Consider the following 16729-nt stretch of genomic DNA (forward strand, 5'->3'; position numbering starts at 1 on the left):
TGGCAATGCTTCTCTTGCAGTTGGTGACGATTATGAGGGAGGATGTGTATGATGGGGCCACTCAAAGAGAAGCCGGAGCCTCCAGGAGGCAGTGGTTAGTTAAATGCCGAAGCGGCCTCCCGCTGTTGACCCCTAAGTATTTCCTAGGAAGAAACCAGATGAGCACGACATCTGGAGCTGGGACGGATCCCTGCGCGCCATGAACATCCATGCTCCGGCAGGCTCCCGGAAAGCCCACCCAGGGCCCGAAACCACAGTCATCAGCATGGACACCAGGAATAAGCATCTCCTCTCTTGGCAGCTTCAAACGTACCTGAATCGCCCAGGGTCTTTCCAGAAGAAGATGAAAAGGGACCCCCAGCCCCCCCCGGAAGCACAGAGGTCAGGCTGCAGCCAGTCCTGACCTTGGGCGTTTGGCCACTGGACCGGATGGTAGGAGAGCAGGGGTGGGGGCTCCCCACTCTCTGGTCGGCGATATGGATTCTGTCTACACTGGCTCCCGGCACCATCACAAAGTCCACTCCTTGGATCCTTTTGTTCTCTCAATCCATCCACACACCTGCCCCACTTTACACAGTATAATATGGGTTTAAATAGTGTCACTGGTCTGAGATGTTTTAGAATTACAAGTGCACAGAACATAGATTATAAACCAATACAGACTGTCACCCTCCTCCTCTTCCCTGCTTCACCCCTGTCTCCCCGTCGGTGCCCAGAAAATCAAGAGAAGAATTTAAAAGTGTCCACATAAGTATACTCAGGTGATATTATTTAACCGTACTAAGCCACTAACAGAACATCGTTCATTTTTATGTACTTTTTTTAAGTTTTTTTTTTAACGTTTATTTATTTTTGAGACAGAGAGAGAGAGCATGAACAGGGGAGGGTCAGAGAAAGAGGGAGACACAGAATCCGAAACAGGCTCCAGGCTCTGAGCGGTCAGCACAGAGCCCGACGCGGGGCTCGAACTCATGGACCGCGAGATCGTGACCTGAGCCGAAGTCGGACACTTAACCGACTGAGCCCCCCAGGCGCCCCTTATGTACTTTTTAATCACTGGCGCCTCCAAGGGCCAAGTACATCATTCTCTCACTAGATCCTCGTAGGAAGGCATTACAGGCTCCACTGGCACATGACAGATGGAGAAACTGAGTCTCAGAGAGGCTGCATGCCATCAAGGCAGAAGCACAGGAAAACATACCGATGTCACGCACATCAGGAAGAGAGGCTGGGGGAACGTCCTGGAGCCGCAATTTCCACGTGACATTCACTCCTAAACGCTCGCCACTCACACATTCCACCTGCACCGTGGAACCATCGCAGACGGGAATGGAAACGGGGCTCCCAAAAGTCTTTGCCTGCATGGAGACAGATACCTTCAGTTCTAGAACGCAGAGTCGGGAGGCAGCTTCGCTGAGCCCACACCAGGCGCCAGAACGTGGCGGATGCTGCTTCCTTCCAACCTCCCTTCAACCCACCCGAGGGGGCAAAAGGCACCATCAACCCCCTTTCCCTCTGAAAACCATGAGGGTCCAGTCACCTCCGCACAAGTCAAAGTTCATCCCGGTTCACGCCGGATTCTTTTTTCCCTGTTGCATTAGTATGTTACTGATTAAAATCTGTCCTGACCACTTTAACTAGCATTTGGCTTTGTTCGTCTTTGACAATCCTCAGGGCCTACAATCATGCCCAGCCTGTAATAGGCACTCAAACATTTGTTACATGGAAGGAGGAAAGAAGGAAAGAAAGAACTTGGTGCAACGAAAGAGTCTAAACAGACCTGGATTAGCTATCCAACTTGGGCAACTCATGTACCCTCAGTGGGCTTTAGTTAATACACTTAGAAATCAAGGGCCACTAAGGCCCACTGAGCAGGGTGCTGACGTAATTAGAGACAAGAAATGCACAATTTCTAGAATGGTTCCAGGGACACAGTCAGGGCTCAACAATGAATAGCTATCACTGCCATTGTTGCCAAGTACATTTCTTTGAATAAAAGGGGGCAAAGTATGTTTCTGTTTGTTTTAGAATCACGACTGTCTGTATCTGTTTTCGTGAAAATGTACGTTCTCCAAAATTCTTAGCATGAGGTGTTAAAACTGTGTTGCTCTCTGAGCTAACAAGCTTGGAGCAGAACGAGTCACTTATTTAATTGAGTGACTTTTATTTATTTATTTTTTAATGTTTATTTACTTCTGAGACAGAGAGAGACAGAGCATGAGCAGGGGAGGAGCAGAGAGAGAGGGAGACACAGAATCCGAAGCAGGCTCCAGGCTCCGAACTGTCAGCACAGAGCCCGACGCGGGGCTCGAACTCACGGACCGTGAGATCGTGACCTGAGCCGAAGTCGGTCGCTCAACCGACTCAGCCACCCAGGAGCCCCTAATTGAGTGACTTTTAAAGACTCCCTCTGTGAATACTTGTGACTTCAAATCACAGTAGCCTTTGCCTATTACACAGCTAAAGACTCTGGAAGGCAGCATCTTCCTTCCAGGGGGAATCCATAATGCCTTCCGGCAGGTTTGGTCAAGACACGTCCGGCACAGTGGTTCAGGGTGCGCATCCTGGCGTTTCAGTCTTCCTGCACCCCGTTCCCGGACTCTTCCTCCGCAGGTGCTGGTAGGATGGCACGGGCGTTCACAGCTCTGTCCCCAGGTCATCTGCCCGGCTCCACCATCCCCAGCTGTGTCACTCTGGACAATTACGTTAACCCTCCAGGCTTCAGCCCCCTCATCCACAAAACGGGAACAGTAATAGGATCCCCGCGAGCATTGCTAGTCCGGGCCAACAGCGCACGGGGCTCGCCACACGATAAGTGCTCGGCACACGTTTGGTTTGTCACCTTTATGCAGAAAGGAGCGCCGGTGAGGAGTGCGGATTCCATCCCTGCCGCTACGTAATTAGCCTTGGCCAAAGGACTCTCTCAGGGTGAACCTCGGTTTGCCTATCGGTAGAATGAGCGGGAGCGGGACCCTAGGTTCCCTTGAGCCCCAAGGCCCCCGGACACGGTGACCCCGAGCCCAGTCCGAGCCCCCGCCCGCGCGGGAGGCCAGGCGCACACCTGGATCTGGCAGAAGCCCCGGGCCGCGAGCTCGTCTGATATGAAGACCCGGAAAGCCGGCAGCAAGCCCGCGTAGTCGGCGCTGCACATCTTGCCTGGCGGGAGCCGGAGCAGGACCCGCGCTCGGGTCTGGACGGTCTGCCACAGCTGGGGCCCTGCAGGCAAGCGCCAGAGGTCAGCAGACGCGGACAGCAGACCCGTGAGACTCTCCTCTTTGGTTTTGCCTCTGCAAAAGGAGCCCTTCTTCGTTTAGCTCGGAACGCACAAGCACTCCCAGCTTGCACGGCCCCCTTCCCGGCACGGTGGTTTCTCTCTGAAATTACTGAGCACGCACCCTCCCAGCGAGCTCAGTCCGGCCTCGGCCTCTAAACCAGGCTGCTTAATATTCTGGGGGGGGGGGGGGGCTGGACATTCTTCTTGGGAAGTCCAAGCCACATTACCTTGCATTCCAACAGGGCCACCGCATACGATGTTGCCAATTAAGGGGAGACCCCACAGACTGTATGAGAGACGCACTCTAAGGTTGCTCAGTGCACAACCTGCACAGTCATACACAGTGGCCCTGCACTTAACTGTAAGAGCTCGAGGCTCGTGCCCCTCTTCTCCCAAGTGCCTGGCTCTAGAGCCAGTCTTGACAAGCCTGGTCTTAATTTTGGCTTAGGCCACTTTGTCACAGCCAGGGGGACAGACCACTTATTTGTCCAAATCATACTGGCCTTTTTATAGATAACATTTTCTATCCCAGAAATTTGCCGGAAATACTGCCTTTTGACACTCTGCGAACCCCCCGGAACCTTGTGACCGTCCCAGGATCTGGGTCTCCCTCTCTCTCAGACACCACCCCATTGCCCTGGGCGGACCCAGTGCCCGGTCCTGGCATCCGCCCCGGCTCTGCCGGGCTGTGAGTAACTGTGGCCAGCTTTAGCCAAGGCAGAGGCAGTCAGAGCTCAATGCTGCCTCACACCTGTGGGGGTGTAAGAACAGGTTCCGTGGGAGAGCAGGGAAAAGGGGCTCTGCCCATCTTCAAACAGGGCCCAGGCACACAGTGACCAGAACTGGTGCCCCCCCACCCCGGAGCAGGGTCCAGCCCCAGATCTGCCAGGCATTAGGTGTGGAGCCCCAGATGGACCCGGGAGTGAGGCCAGTGAGTCAGAGTCCAGACAAACAGCTCTGAGCTTGTCAACACCAGAGTAGCCAATAAGGCCATTGGAACACCTACCTCCTAAATACACTTCTGTATCCAAGGCATCCCAGGAAAGCCTGAAATGATGGCAGTTCTCCCAAGGAGCAGATTGTCCCAAAAGAAAGCGTAACCCTAGGAGTCTGTGAAACACATTTGCTCCTTCTAAAAGAAAATGCTGGGGCACCTGACTGGCTCAGTCGGTTGAACGTCCGACTTCCGTGATCTCGCAGTTTCTGAGTTTGAGCCCCGCATCGGGCTCTCCGCTGTCAGCCTGTCAGCGCAGATCCTCTGTCCCCGTTTCTGCCCCTCTCCCACTTGCGTCCTCCCAAAAATAAATGAGTGTTTTTTAATTAACAAAGAAGAAAGAAAGAAAACACTTTATTGGGCCCCCTCTCCTGTTCCTGATGCCGCCTGGCTCACCGTGGAAATGCTACCCTCGGGCGGGGAGAATGCAGGTGCTCAGCCCTGAGCCCCAAGGGAGAAAGCAGGGTGCGGGGCAGACACTCACGCTGGCAGGCGTGGGGCTGGGGCGGCTGTGACACCCAGCGCCCCTCCTCGAGGCCACATAGCAGGGGCCCTGGCGGGAACGCACTCCAGTAGCCCCGGAGGCATCGCAGCTGGCACCGCTGGATGGCGGATCCCCCGGGGCCCGTGGCTCGCTCACACAGGATCGCTCCACCAGCCACATCCGACGTGTTGAACGGTAGCGGGCACTGGGGGCCTAGAAGCAAAGAGGGCCGCTGTGGGTGCCACTCGCACAAGGGGGGCCCGACGTCTCCCCTTTCACCCTTTCCCAGCCTTGACCTCCCTGGGCCCCCTCCCTCCCCGCCCTCCTCTCGGGTGAGCCCATCCTCCTGCTTTAACAGACTTCTGAGCACACCCTCTCCCACATCTTCGTGTCCAGCTTGGGTCCCCGCAGCTCCTTCCCATCTGGACATCCAGTTGCCAGGGGGCCTCTCCACCCCAGAGCCAGCACACCCGACCTCCTCGCCTGTGGCCGCGTCTCCCCCAGCTTTGGTGTCCTGAGCTCCACCCATGACGAACCCCAGTTGTCCCAAGCCACACATGTGGCAGCACCTTAGATGGTCCCGTCCCCTCTGCCACAGACCAGCGAGGGCTACAGATCTCCTGTCCCGAATTTTCATCTCTGTGTACTTCCTTCCTTTAGGGTCAGCCACCGTTTCCCAAACTGCTACCTACGGAAGCTTCTGCACCAGGCTCCCCGCCTCCGGGATCAGACAACCCATCCAGTCCCTGCTGTCAGCACAGAGGCTGCAGCGAAGCTGGACAGGGCTCTCAACTGCCCTGAGGGCCACTGACCCACCATTCCCTGTCCTCTCCTCTCCTCCCCTGTCCCCTCCTCTCATCTCTTCTCCTCCTGCCACTCTACCTTCGCGGGTCTCCCCTTCCCTGAACATCCCATGCCCTTCCCTCTGCCTGCCCAGCTGCCTAGAATATTCCTTTTGTTCAAGCCTCCATCATCAACTCAACATCTCCTGCCTTCTACACCTTCCGTGGTTCCCCAGGGCGAACTTAGCGAGCTCTCAGGCCTCCTGCTGTGGACCTCCATGCTGTCAGTCATTCAAGACTAATCATGTGCACGCTGGTCTCCCCACTGCACGGAGCCAGGGAGGAAAGAGGGCGCCCCTCCCTGTTCACCCAGAACAGAAGCTCCAGGAATGTACGTTAAATAAGTGGCTGAACGAGTAAACGAAAGAACAGACACACTCAGTGGGATCATTGAGCGCCCTATAGCGAGTTAATTAACTTCTCTGTGACTCCGTTTTCTCACCCATAAAATGGTGAGGACAGCGATATTGCCTACCTCCTAAGGATGGTGTGAATCAAGATGCGTTAAGGGACATAAAGAGCTTAGAGGAGTTACTGGCACAGGACAGACAAATAGTCATTAATGTGAGTCCTGATGATGATGATGACGATGATTGTTAACAACAAGAACACATCATCACCTGCACTGGGAATTTCAGGATGTGAATTAACCCTTTCAGAGCAAGGAAACAGCTCTTGGTGTATTACAAGGGTAAGCTTCCTACACCCGTGATGTCTGATATCTACCATGAATTGTAGAGCTTGTGAAACTCTGTCATGATTGACACTTAATTTACCTTCCTCAAAACAAGCCTATGAAGTTGGCGGCCGTGGCATTTTCATCCTCCTTTTATAGATGAAGAAATGGAAGTCTAGAGACACAGGGCCAGGACTTGGGCACAGGTCCTTTGAAACTAACCGCTACCCTAGCAGGCAAGGGCCACACTTCCCCTTAGCCTGGTGCTGTTTATTTTTTCAAATATTTTTTTAATGTTTATTTATTTTGAGAGAGAGACAGAGCACAAGACCAGGGGAGGGGCAGAGAGAGAGGGAGACACAGAAGCTGAAGCAGGCTCCAGGCTCTGAGCTGTCAGCACAGAGCCCGACGTGGGGCTCGAACTCACAGACTGCGAGATCATGACCTGAGCCGAAGGAGGATGCTTAACCAACTGAGCCACCCAGGCGCCCCGGGTTTTTTTGTAATGTTTATTTATTTTTGAGAGAGAGAGAGACAGAGCGTGAGCAGGGGAGGGGCAGAGAGAGAGAGGGAGACACGGAATCCAAAGCAGGCTCCAGGCTCTGAGCTGCCAGCACAGAGCCCGACGTGGGGCTTGAACCCACGGACCGTGAGATCACGACCTGAGCCCAAGACGGACGCTTGACCGACGGAGCCACCCTGGCACCCCAGCCTGGTGCTGTTTAGAGAGGGGGATACACCCATCCACTTGTAGACACGAGTGTTGGCGTCATGGGAATCAGCTGAAACCACATCCCTCCAGCCCTTCCCCGTCTCCCCTCCCACCTGCCCTGTCCCGGTGCCTGGAGAGTCCTCCCCAGCCTGGGTAAGGGAAGAGATGAGTGGCACACCCACCCAGCAGCCCAGGGGAGCCCCTCGGGGGTCACAGCTTACTTTCGCAGGCTGGCTGGCGCCCGGCCTCGCGGGTCCCAGGCACCTCCTCTCCGGTGGCAAGGACACACCAGCAGCTGCCCTGGGCCGGGTCGCAGCGCACAGGGGAAGAGCGTCCGTCCTCTGCGCTGCAGGCTGGGGTAGAGCCCGAGCTGGCTCTCCTGGGGAGGACTCCACTCGGGAGCACGTCACAGAGGCTCGGGCCTGGACACAAAGACAAGCCAAATGGGCCCGTGGCCCACAGAGGTGCCTCCATCCACCGCCACCTGTCACACCCACCTGCAGGGCCCTCCAGGGTCTGGGGTGCTGGACTAGGACAGGCCAAAGACAGCACCCCGCCCAAATCCAGACTCCCCTACAAGCACGCGCACGCGCACACACACACACACACACGCGCGCGCGCGCACACTCTCTCTGCCCTCCAGGAACTTCGTGTCTTTAAGGAGATTTAGGGAGAGAGGGAGGGATTGTGGCTGAGAGTGATGGGGGGACCACAGGCCACATGCAGGGCAGTTTGGGAACCCGCAGAAAGGCACGGCGCTCAGCTCTGGAAGGGAGGCCGCGAAGGTGTCCTGGAGGGACTGACACGTGATCCGTGTAGGAAGCGGGGGTGGGGAGGGGACTGAACCAGAACACACGCCAAGGGCCAAGAGGGAAGCCAGCGTCCCCCTTCTTGAAAAGCCTGGCTGTAGTTTACAACACCCAGGTCCTGAGCGCGAGAGATGACGAGACAAGAAAAGCAAAGAGAGGAGCGGGAGCCCGACACACAGGGGCCGATGGGCCACGGGGAGGAGCCTGGGCCCCGAGGACCCTGGAGGAGGCAGAGCACATTGATTGGCACTTGGGGGACACCCTGGTGACTTCGGCGCGGAACCCAGGCTGCGGGGTGAGGCGGGGTGGGGGGTGGCGAGGGGCGAGGCAGGGGCTGGTTGTGGCCTCAGCGTCACTTTAATGGGGACCAGAGCCGGTTTGCACGTCTTGGTTACAAAGCACAGCCCACTCCCTGCCACGCGTGTCTTTCTCAAGAACCCACGGAGGTGAGGGCCTACTGCCCCTATTTTACAGATGAGAAAACTGAGGCCCAGGGAGGCCAGAGGCTCCCACAGCTCTGGAAGCAGCAGAGCGGGGAGCTGGAGGCAGCGCTCATGGCGGGGTTGGGGCAGGGGGAGGGGCAGCTACTCACACGGGGCGCTGCTGTTGGTGGCCAGAGGCAGGCCCGCTCCCGAGGCTGGGTCCACACACCAGGCGCCGGCCTCCGACTCCTGCAGCCTGGCAAACTCTCCTGTCTGAGACAAAGCCGAGCTCATGTCTTCACCCCAGGGAAGACGCTTTTGCAGCCCACAGGTCGGTGGGCAGATGTCCAGAATGTCCCTTGCCGAAAACAACCGGGAACGGTTTCGCCAAACAGAGAGAGGCGAGGCGAAGAAGACGCTATCCTGGTCCAGACCCTTTACATCCGCTCCTTAATTGATGGTTACCACAACCCCATGAGGCCAGGCCCACAGTGTTCTCATTTTCGGGTGGGAGGCTCAGAGAGGGGAGGAGACAGAGCAACGTCCCATAGGGAGAGAATGGTGGGGCCGGGCTGGGTCTAAACCCATCCGGCCCCAAAGCCCAGCCACTGTCCTGAACCAAGCTCCCCCCAGTTCCAGAAATGATTTTCAGCACGCGTCCCTAGAAGGAAGGGAACCTTTGGCACCTGTAACAGACAATGAGGGGATCAGTAGAAGACAGCTACCCAGACCTTATCTGGCCAGGCCCCTCTCTCCCAGATTGTCCTGGGACCACCTGGGGAACACAAAGCAAGGCCAGTGGGGCCTCAGTTTCCCCGCTACAAAAAAAGAGGCAGGACTAGATTGATGTTTGCACACACTCCTTCTAGGAACTCTTGGTGGTAGAAAGTGTTACATCTCCTGCATCTGTAATGGAAAACCCTAAGAGGAAGCAGGGTGCTGGAGAAAACCAGCGGCCCCAAGCTACCTGTCACTGTTTCCCTGAGCTTCTGTTGGCTGCTTTTCACATCATACTCTGCTGTGCCTTGTTCACAGGCAAGAAATGACAGTAATAACACTCGACATTCACAGGGAACATGACCACAAGGGCCACTCTGTGCGAATCACCCCCACTCCCAGGGTGTCACTGCATCCCTAGGAGGCAGGGACCCTGCTGTCCCCATTCTACCCAGAGAGGCCCAGAGAAATCAGATGATACGCCCCTGGTTACATGGCTTGTAATTCAAACAGGTAAGATTCAAAGCCAAGTGAAAGGTTTGAGAAAATGTTATGGGACAAAGGTTTCAAATTGAGAACTTTCTAGCGAGACAGGAAACCATCAAAACCCTAGAGAAGAAAGCAGGAAAAAACCTCTCTGACCTCAGCCGCAGAAATTTCTTACTTGACACATCTCCAAAGGCAAAGGAATTAAAAGCAAAAATGAACTATTGGGACCTCATGAAGATAAAAAGCTTCTGCACTGCAAAGGAAACAATCAACAAAACTAAAAGGCAACCAACAGAATGGGAAAAGATATTTGCAAATGACATATCGGACAAAGGGCTAGTATCCAAAATCTATGAAGAACTCACCAAACTCCACACCCGAAAAACAAATCATCCAGTGAAGAAATGGGCAGAAAACATGAATAGACACTTCTCTAAAGAAGACATCTGGATGGCCAACAGGCACATGAAAAGATGCTCAACGTCGCTCCTCATCAGGGAAATACAAATCAAAACCACACTCAGATATCACCTCACGCCAGTCAGAGTGGCCAAAATGAACAAATCAGGAGACTATAGATGCTGGAGAGGATGTGGAGAAACGGGAACCCTCTTGCACTGTTGGTGGGAATGCAAACTGGTGCAGCCACTCTGGAAAACTGTGGAGGTTCCTCAAAAAATTAAAAACAGATCTACCCTATGACCCAGCAATAGCACCACTAGGAATTTACCCAAGGGATAGAAAAGTGCTGACGCATAGGGGCACTTGTACCCCAATGTTTATAGCAGCACTCTCAACAGCAGCCAAATTATGGAAAGAGCCTAAATGTCCATCAACTGACAAATGGATAAAGAAATTGTGGTTTATATACACAATGGAATACCACGTGGCAATGAGAAAGAATGAAATTTGGCCTTTTGTAGCAACGTGGATGGAACTGGAGAGTGTTATGCTAAGTGAAATAAGTCTTACAGAGAAAGTGAGATAAGTCATACATATGTTTTCACTCTTATGTGGATCCTGAGAAACTTAACAGAAGACCATGGGGGAGGGGAAGGAAAAAAAAAGAGAGGGAGGGAGCCAAAACATAGAGACTCTTAAAAACTGAGAATAAACTGATGGTTGATGGGAGTGGGGGGCGGGGTGATGAATACTGAGGAGGGCACCTGTTGGGATGAGCCCTGGGTGTTGTATGGAAACCAATTTGACAATAAATTTCATATGAAATTAATTAACTAATTAATTAAATTAAATAAATAAAATGCGTGGCATTAATAAAAAAATTGAGAACATTCTAGTCGTTAACTTAACCTTTCCTAGGGACTTGGGTCAAAGGTACAGCTACCCAGTTTGGGCTGTGGAAGGCTTGGGTCCTGTTCCCTAGCGCCTGGGGCCTCCATAGGAGGCAGGCTGGGAGACCACCTGATCACAGCCTGCTCAGAATCACTTTTCTCTCTGTCAGAAACTGTGGTCTCCACCTCACCCTCTGTGCCAACAGAGGCCGGTACCCAGGACAATGGAACAGACTTCTATTCCAGCCATCGGGGGTTGTTAGCCAAGATAAAAGGCTAAAGAGGCCAGTTTCTCTACAAAAATCAGTAATAACTGGGGTCCATCGTCACAGTTCCAAACAGCAACAGTAATAAAGAATAATAATAAGAAAACTTTTGCTCAGTGATTTGTAGTCATCTCGCTTTCAGAAACTTCTAGGGGCCGAGCAGAGATTGCCATCACGCGGCATGTAAGTGGTTAAGACTCCAGCAAGAATCCTTCCTTTGAGGGCTTTTTACATCAGTTCTGCAGCCATCCAGCAATGTAAAGCAGGTAACATTCTAATGCCTCCCATTTATATGAAGAAACAGATATACTGGCCATACAATGTGGCCAGGATGACTTTAGGGTAAGTATGTCACCAACTATAGACATGCAGATTTATTCTGCAAAGAAACGGAAAATATTTCCTTGGGGCCTCCGAACAATCCTAGCACTAGGCAGGATAAAAGTGTGGCCCAATCTTAGGATAAGATAAAGCAAACTGGAGCACAGAGAAGGTAAGCAAATTGCCCAAGGTCACACAGCCAGGGTCTGTCAGGGTAAAGAATGACCTAGGAGTTTTTAAGTAAAACAAGTATACTGAGAACTAGAAAAATCATCCCCAGTGTACATGAGAAAGCTCTGGCTGCCCTCCTCAAACCATCCCCGTGCTCTCAGAGCCTTACCTCTAGGCAGGTTGGGATGAACAGGTCTTTTGGAGATGGGTTTCCCTGGGACCCAGCCTGTTTCCAACTGGAAAGCAGCGCACTGGTTCGAGATGCCTCACAGGCGGTGGGGCCTGAGGAAGAGGAGGGGAGTTCTTAACAGACTGGCCGTGGGAGAGCAGGGAGCCCAGATGGGCCTGGGGGGTGGGGGTCAGAGGCTTGAGTCAGGGTAGAAGGAGGTGTCCTGCACAGACAGAGGGAGCCTCAGAGGAGGATAAGGCCACGGTTCAGGGACAGAGACCCACATGCGGAGAGGCCGGTCTGTAGGGCAAGTGTGAGACAGTTGTCAAAACTGGAAGAGTGAATGAAAATGCCCGGGAGCAGGTGGGAGGAGGGGACCCCAGGCTCTTTCACCGTCACTGGGGACTCTGCACCTAGGAAGCGAGGTGCACAGAACACGAAGGACCAAGATCATGAGAGTCGTCCAGACTTGGGAATGTGGGAAAGCATGGCCTGGCTGCCCTCGGGGGCTGGTCTGTGGGCGCTTGGGGGCTGACCCACGAGCATCCCCAAGGTGGGGTGACAACAACGGGCTGGACCAGCCTAGAACAAACATGACAGCGACTATACACAGGGTCAGGCAGGACAGTTCCTCGGGCTTCACTTACACTGGGGGATCTGGGAGGAGCGGGCAGTCAGCGAGGCAGGGACGTACTCTCCCCTCCTGTCCACACACCAGCAGTACCCTGGGAAAGAGCCGCGGGTCAGAGGTTCAGGAAGTGCGCTGGGGTCCGGACTCGCCCCCAGGGGTCTCGCGCAAAACTCTCCTTCTGTGCACCCACAGCAGGGCCAGCAGGTTCCCATCTGTCCCCCCTGCCCACCATGTGCACAATCACACACCCCAATCCCCCCAGCAACCACGCCCTTGACCTTCAGGCTGGCAGGTCACAACTTCCATCGCACAAATGGCACAAACCAAAGTCCAGAGAAACTAAGGGATTTGTCACCAGCTGCCAGAGGGGCCCAGAGTCCAGCTCACTGGCCCCAGTGCAAAGCCCTTTCCTCTAAATGAAAAGGAGGGTGTCACTCCACCCCTCATGGTGTCCATCCTGCTCACCAGTCCTGGCGTGGCATTGCACAGGCTCCCAACGTCCCCACGCATCGCACTGGGGCACGTAAGGGCCGGGCCGCAGAAGGGCGGATGCTCGCGTGGAATCATCTCCCCGGAGAAAGGCGCGTCTTTGATAGAAGTCAAGGGCTGGAGTCAGGAGAGAGGGGAGCAGAAACGTGAGCCAGCAGGCTGGAAAAGCCTCAGCAGTGTGGGCTCAGCCGCTGACAAGCCCCACGCACATTCTTGCTCCAACATGAGGAGGCCTTCTTACTGATGTGACAAACAGTGCCTCCCAAAATAGGACAGAGGCTCCTTAAACAGTGGAGAGGCACTCATCAGGCTGCCCTTCAAAAATAAAAATGTAGGGGTGCCTGGGGTGGCCCAGTTGGTTAAGCATCTGACTCTTGATTTCGGCTCGGGTCATGATCTCAGCGTTCGTGAGATCGAGCCCCAAGGTGGGCTCCACATGCTGGGGGAGGAGCTTACTTAAGAGCATGTGTTCTCTCTCTCTCTCTCTCTCTCTCTCAGATAGATAGATAGAAAGATAGATACATAGAAAGATAGAAAGATAAGATAGATAAGATAGATACATACATAGATACATAGAAAGAAAGATTAGAAAGAAAGAAAGAAAGAAAGAAAGAAAGAAAGAAAGATAGATAGATAGATAGGGGTGCCTGGGTGGCGCAGTCGGTTAAGCGTCCGACTTCAGCCAGGTCACGATCTCGCAGTCTGTGAGTTCGAGCCCCGCGTCAGGCTCTGGGCTGATGGCTCAGAGCTTGGAGCCTGTTTCCGATTCTGTGTCTCCCTCTCTCTCTGCCCCTCCCCCGTTCATGCTCTGTCTCTCTCTGTCTCAAAAATAAATAAACGTTGAAAGATAGATAGATAGATAGATAGATAGATAGATAGATAGATAGATGTAGGCTGCAGTCTGAAGGAATCACTGCTGGCCTCTTTCAAATCACTTTCATATGAGGCCATTTAGTTCAGTGAGATGTCCTCTGGCCCATGAAAGGGGAGACCCATAGACAGCATTTATTCAACATGTCCTACAACAGCAGGCACAATCCAAATATAGGTTTTAGCTGATGAATCCTCATGGCAACCCTCTACAAGAGGTCACATCACCCCATCTGATGGGGACAGAACAGGTGGATCACGTAGCCTTCCCCAGCCCCACGGCCGGGAAGTGGACGGAGTGGCTCTGAACACGAGAGGTCAGGGGGTGACACCCACCACGCTCCCACAATTTAGTGCTCCAGCCCCTCGAAGGCTTTGTTCCCCACAAAATCGGGTCCGGTCTTCACAACAGCCCAGGTCGTCTGCACTGTCACCCCAGGGTGCGGGACAGGCTCGGTGGGGCAGGCGAAATGACTCGCCGACGGTCACCCTGCCATCAGACTGTGCCCGTCCTCTGTGCTCGGCGTCCCCTGCCCTGCCTGGCTGTCCCTCACCGCACTCTCCACTACTGACATACTAGACGTTGTATGTGTTTGCTTTGTCCCCTCCATGCCAGCGCTTACGCCCTTTAGTGCAAAGATTTGTGCTCATTTTGTGTGCAGAGCTGTGTCTGCCTCACAGAAAGCACTCGAGAAATATTTGTTGAAGCTCAGGAAACAACAGATGTTGGCGAGGATGCGGAGAAAGGGGATCTCTTTTGCACTGGTGGTGGGAATGCAAACTGGTGCAGCCGCTCTGGAGAAGAGTATGGAGGTTCCCCCAAAAATTAAAAATAGAACTACCTGACCCACCCAGCAATTGCACTACCAGGAATTTATCCCAAGGATACAACAATGCTGATTCAAAGGGGCACAAGCACCCCAATGTTTATAGCAGCACTATTGACAACAGCCAGACTATGGAAAGAGTCCAAATATCCCCCGACTGATGAATGGATAAAGATGTGGTTTATATATACAGTGGAATATTACTCGGCCATCAAAAAGAATGAAATCTTGCCATTTGCAACAACGTGGATGGAACCAGAGTGTATCATGCTAAGCGAAATCAGTCAGTCAGAGAAAGACAGATATCACAGGATTTCACTCATATGTGGAATTTAAGAAACAAAACAGATGAACATAGGGGAAGGGAAGGAAACCTAAGATAAAAAGACAGAGGGAGGCAAACCACAAGACACTCTTAAATGAAGAGAACAAACTGAGGGCTGATAGAGGCGGGGGCGGGTGGGGTAAATGGGCGACAGACATTAAGGAGGGCACTTTTTGGGATGAGCACTGAGTGTCATATGTAAGAGATGAATCACTGGGTTCTACTCCTGAAGCCATTATTACACTGTACGTAAACTAACTTGAATTTAAGTTTTTTTTTTTTTTTTTTTTTTAAAGAAAGAAAGATTCGTTGAGTGGAAAAGAAGAAATGCAGGCATGGAAGGGGTGGGAGGGCGGGCTGGGGGTGAGACGGACGCTAGCGGGCCTGGGACTCCCAGTGCTCCCTCCCCAGTGCGATTTGCCCCCCAGTGCCATTTCCCTCCTGAGCAGCCAGGAACTGTCCCCTGGACCCCTTCTCAGGTCTGACCCCCTCCACCTCCTCTCCCTTCCTGCTGGCGCTCCGGGTGGGCTTGTGGGGTGCGGGGTTGTGGGTGACACAGGGTCACATCACCCAACTTGCTCCTCTCAGAGACGGGCTTACGGCTCCCCAGGGGGGACCCCAGCAGCCCATGGTCAGATCCCCTCAGGAGACCAGGACCCCAGAAAGCAGCCTGGTGCACGGGATGGGGCTCGGGAGCCGATGAGCCTCTGCCTGAATCCTGGCACAGCCCCTCTTGGTTATCGTGAGTGATCTTTGGGGTCATGAGTGAGCTCCCCAACCTCCTTGAGCCTCAGTTTCCCCATTGATGAATTGGCTCTAATACCCCACAGGGTAAGTGTGACATTTAGATCACGAGAACTTGAGCACCGAGCTCATGCCAAGAGCAGCTGGATAAAAATGACTTCCGCGTCTCTCCCTCACCCTCCTTGGACCCGAGGACACGACTGCCGTGTCCTGTTGGCCCAAGACACTCCGTGACCCGTCATCTCTGTCTGTCCTGGGCTTTCAATCCCCAGACTCTCCAGGACAGGAGGGCTACACACGAAGAGCTTCCTCGCCTGTGCAAGAGTAGAGACACATCTTCTCATCTCGAGGGATTCGAGAAAAAAGTGCACCCTTGCTCCTTCCCTACAGACCCTTCCTCTTTTCACTACCGCCTCAGACATGCAAAATCAGAGCGTGTTGCTGCGGGGGTGGGGGGGTGGTGGTGGGGGGCGGTGACTTCCTTAACTTGACTTCTGAAGTCAAGTTCAGCCAGCTCACCATTCAGTAACGAAATTTCTATGGCGCCAACGACTTTTTCTCCCCTTCTCTAACCAGGGGCCACAACTGCAGGAACATCAACCCCACGTATCCATCTGATGACATCAAGTCTGTCCAGGGACAAAATTGAAAAACAAAAACAAAAACCCGGTTTCTCGCCAAAAGTAGAAATCCCCAAGTCCCCGAGGAACAGAGACAAGAAGTGTCTGGGCATGGGGGAGGGGAGGAGACGGAGGAGAAAGAAAGAGGTGACGGAAGAAGCAAGAAGGACGGTTTAGCGACATTTAGCAGGCTCCCACTGTCTGTCAGGCACTGCGCCCGGACAGGGGACATAACGATGAGTGAGACGCGGTGCCCCATCTTCCAGAAGAGACAACTGGCGTGGAAGAGAGGCAGGAACCAAACATGGCACTTGGGCGAGTCCCACTGGGGTGCAGAGAACAAAAACACCTGAGCCCCCGTCCCCAGGGGGCAGCAGACATCCCTGAAGGGAGAAGCAGGGGGGCCCTGGCCTGCAGGATGGGGGACTCTCGTCTCGGCACAGATGTCATCACGGGGAGCACGGCTTTGCTGTGGTGCGACCCGAACCCAGAAAATCCCAGGTGGGGAATGTGCGGAGATCTTCTGACCGGGAGCAGGGAGCCCGGGATGCTGGGAGGACAGGGACCGTCAGCCCCTGCCCAGTT

At 53.8% G+C, this 16729-nt stretch overlaps 1 protein-coding gene across 1 annotated transcript in view; it reads right to left on the reverse strand.

Moving 5' to 3' along the window:
- TG (thyroglobulin) overlaps window positions 1-16729 on the reverse strand; it is a 252962-nt gene that overhangs the window by 210994 nt on the left and 25239 nt on the right. Inside the window, exons 12-19 of the mRNA XM_030303527.1 lie at window positions 12735-12875; window positions 12286-12363; window positions 11639-11751; window positions 8384-8486; window positions 7204-7404; window positions 4753-4965; window positions 3062-3216; window positions 1202-1358 (exon numbers count right to left, since the gene is read on the reverse strand). Of these exons, the coding sequence (XP_030159387.1) occupies window positions 1202-1358; window positions 3062-3216; window positions 4753-4965; window positions 7204-7404; window positions 8384-8486; window positions 11639-11751; window positions 12286-12363; window positions 12735-12875 (1161 nt within the window). The remainder of the gene's footprint in view (window positions 1-1201; window positions 1359-3061; window positions 3217-4752; window positions 4966-7203; window positions 7405-8383; window positions 8487-11638; window positions 11752-12285; window positions 12364-12734; window positions 12876-16729) is intronic.

The sequence above is a fragment of the Lynx canadensis genome, chromosome F2, assembly GCF_007474595.2.
Source record: "Lynx canadensis isolate LIC74 chromosome F2, mLynCan4.pri.v2, whole genome shotgun sequence".
In the NCBI taxonomy this organism is placed as follows: domain Eukaryota; kingdom Metazoa; phylum Chordata; class Mammalia; order Carnivora; family Felidae; genus Lynx; species Lynx canadensis.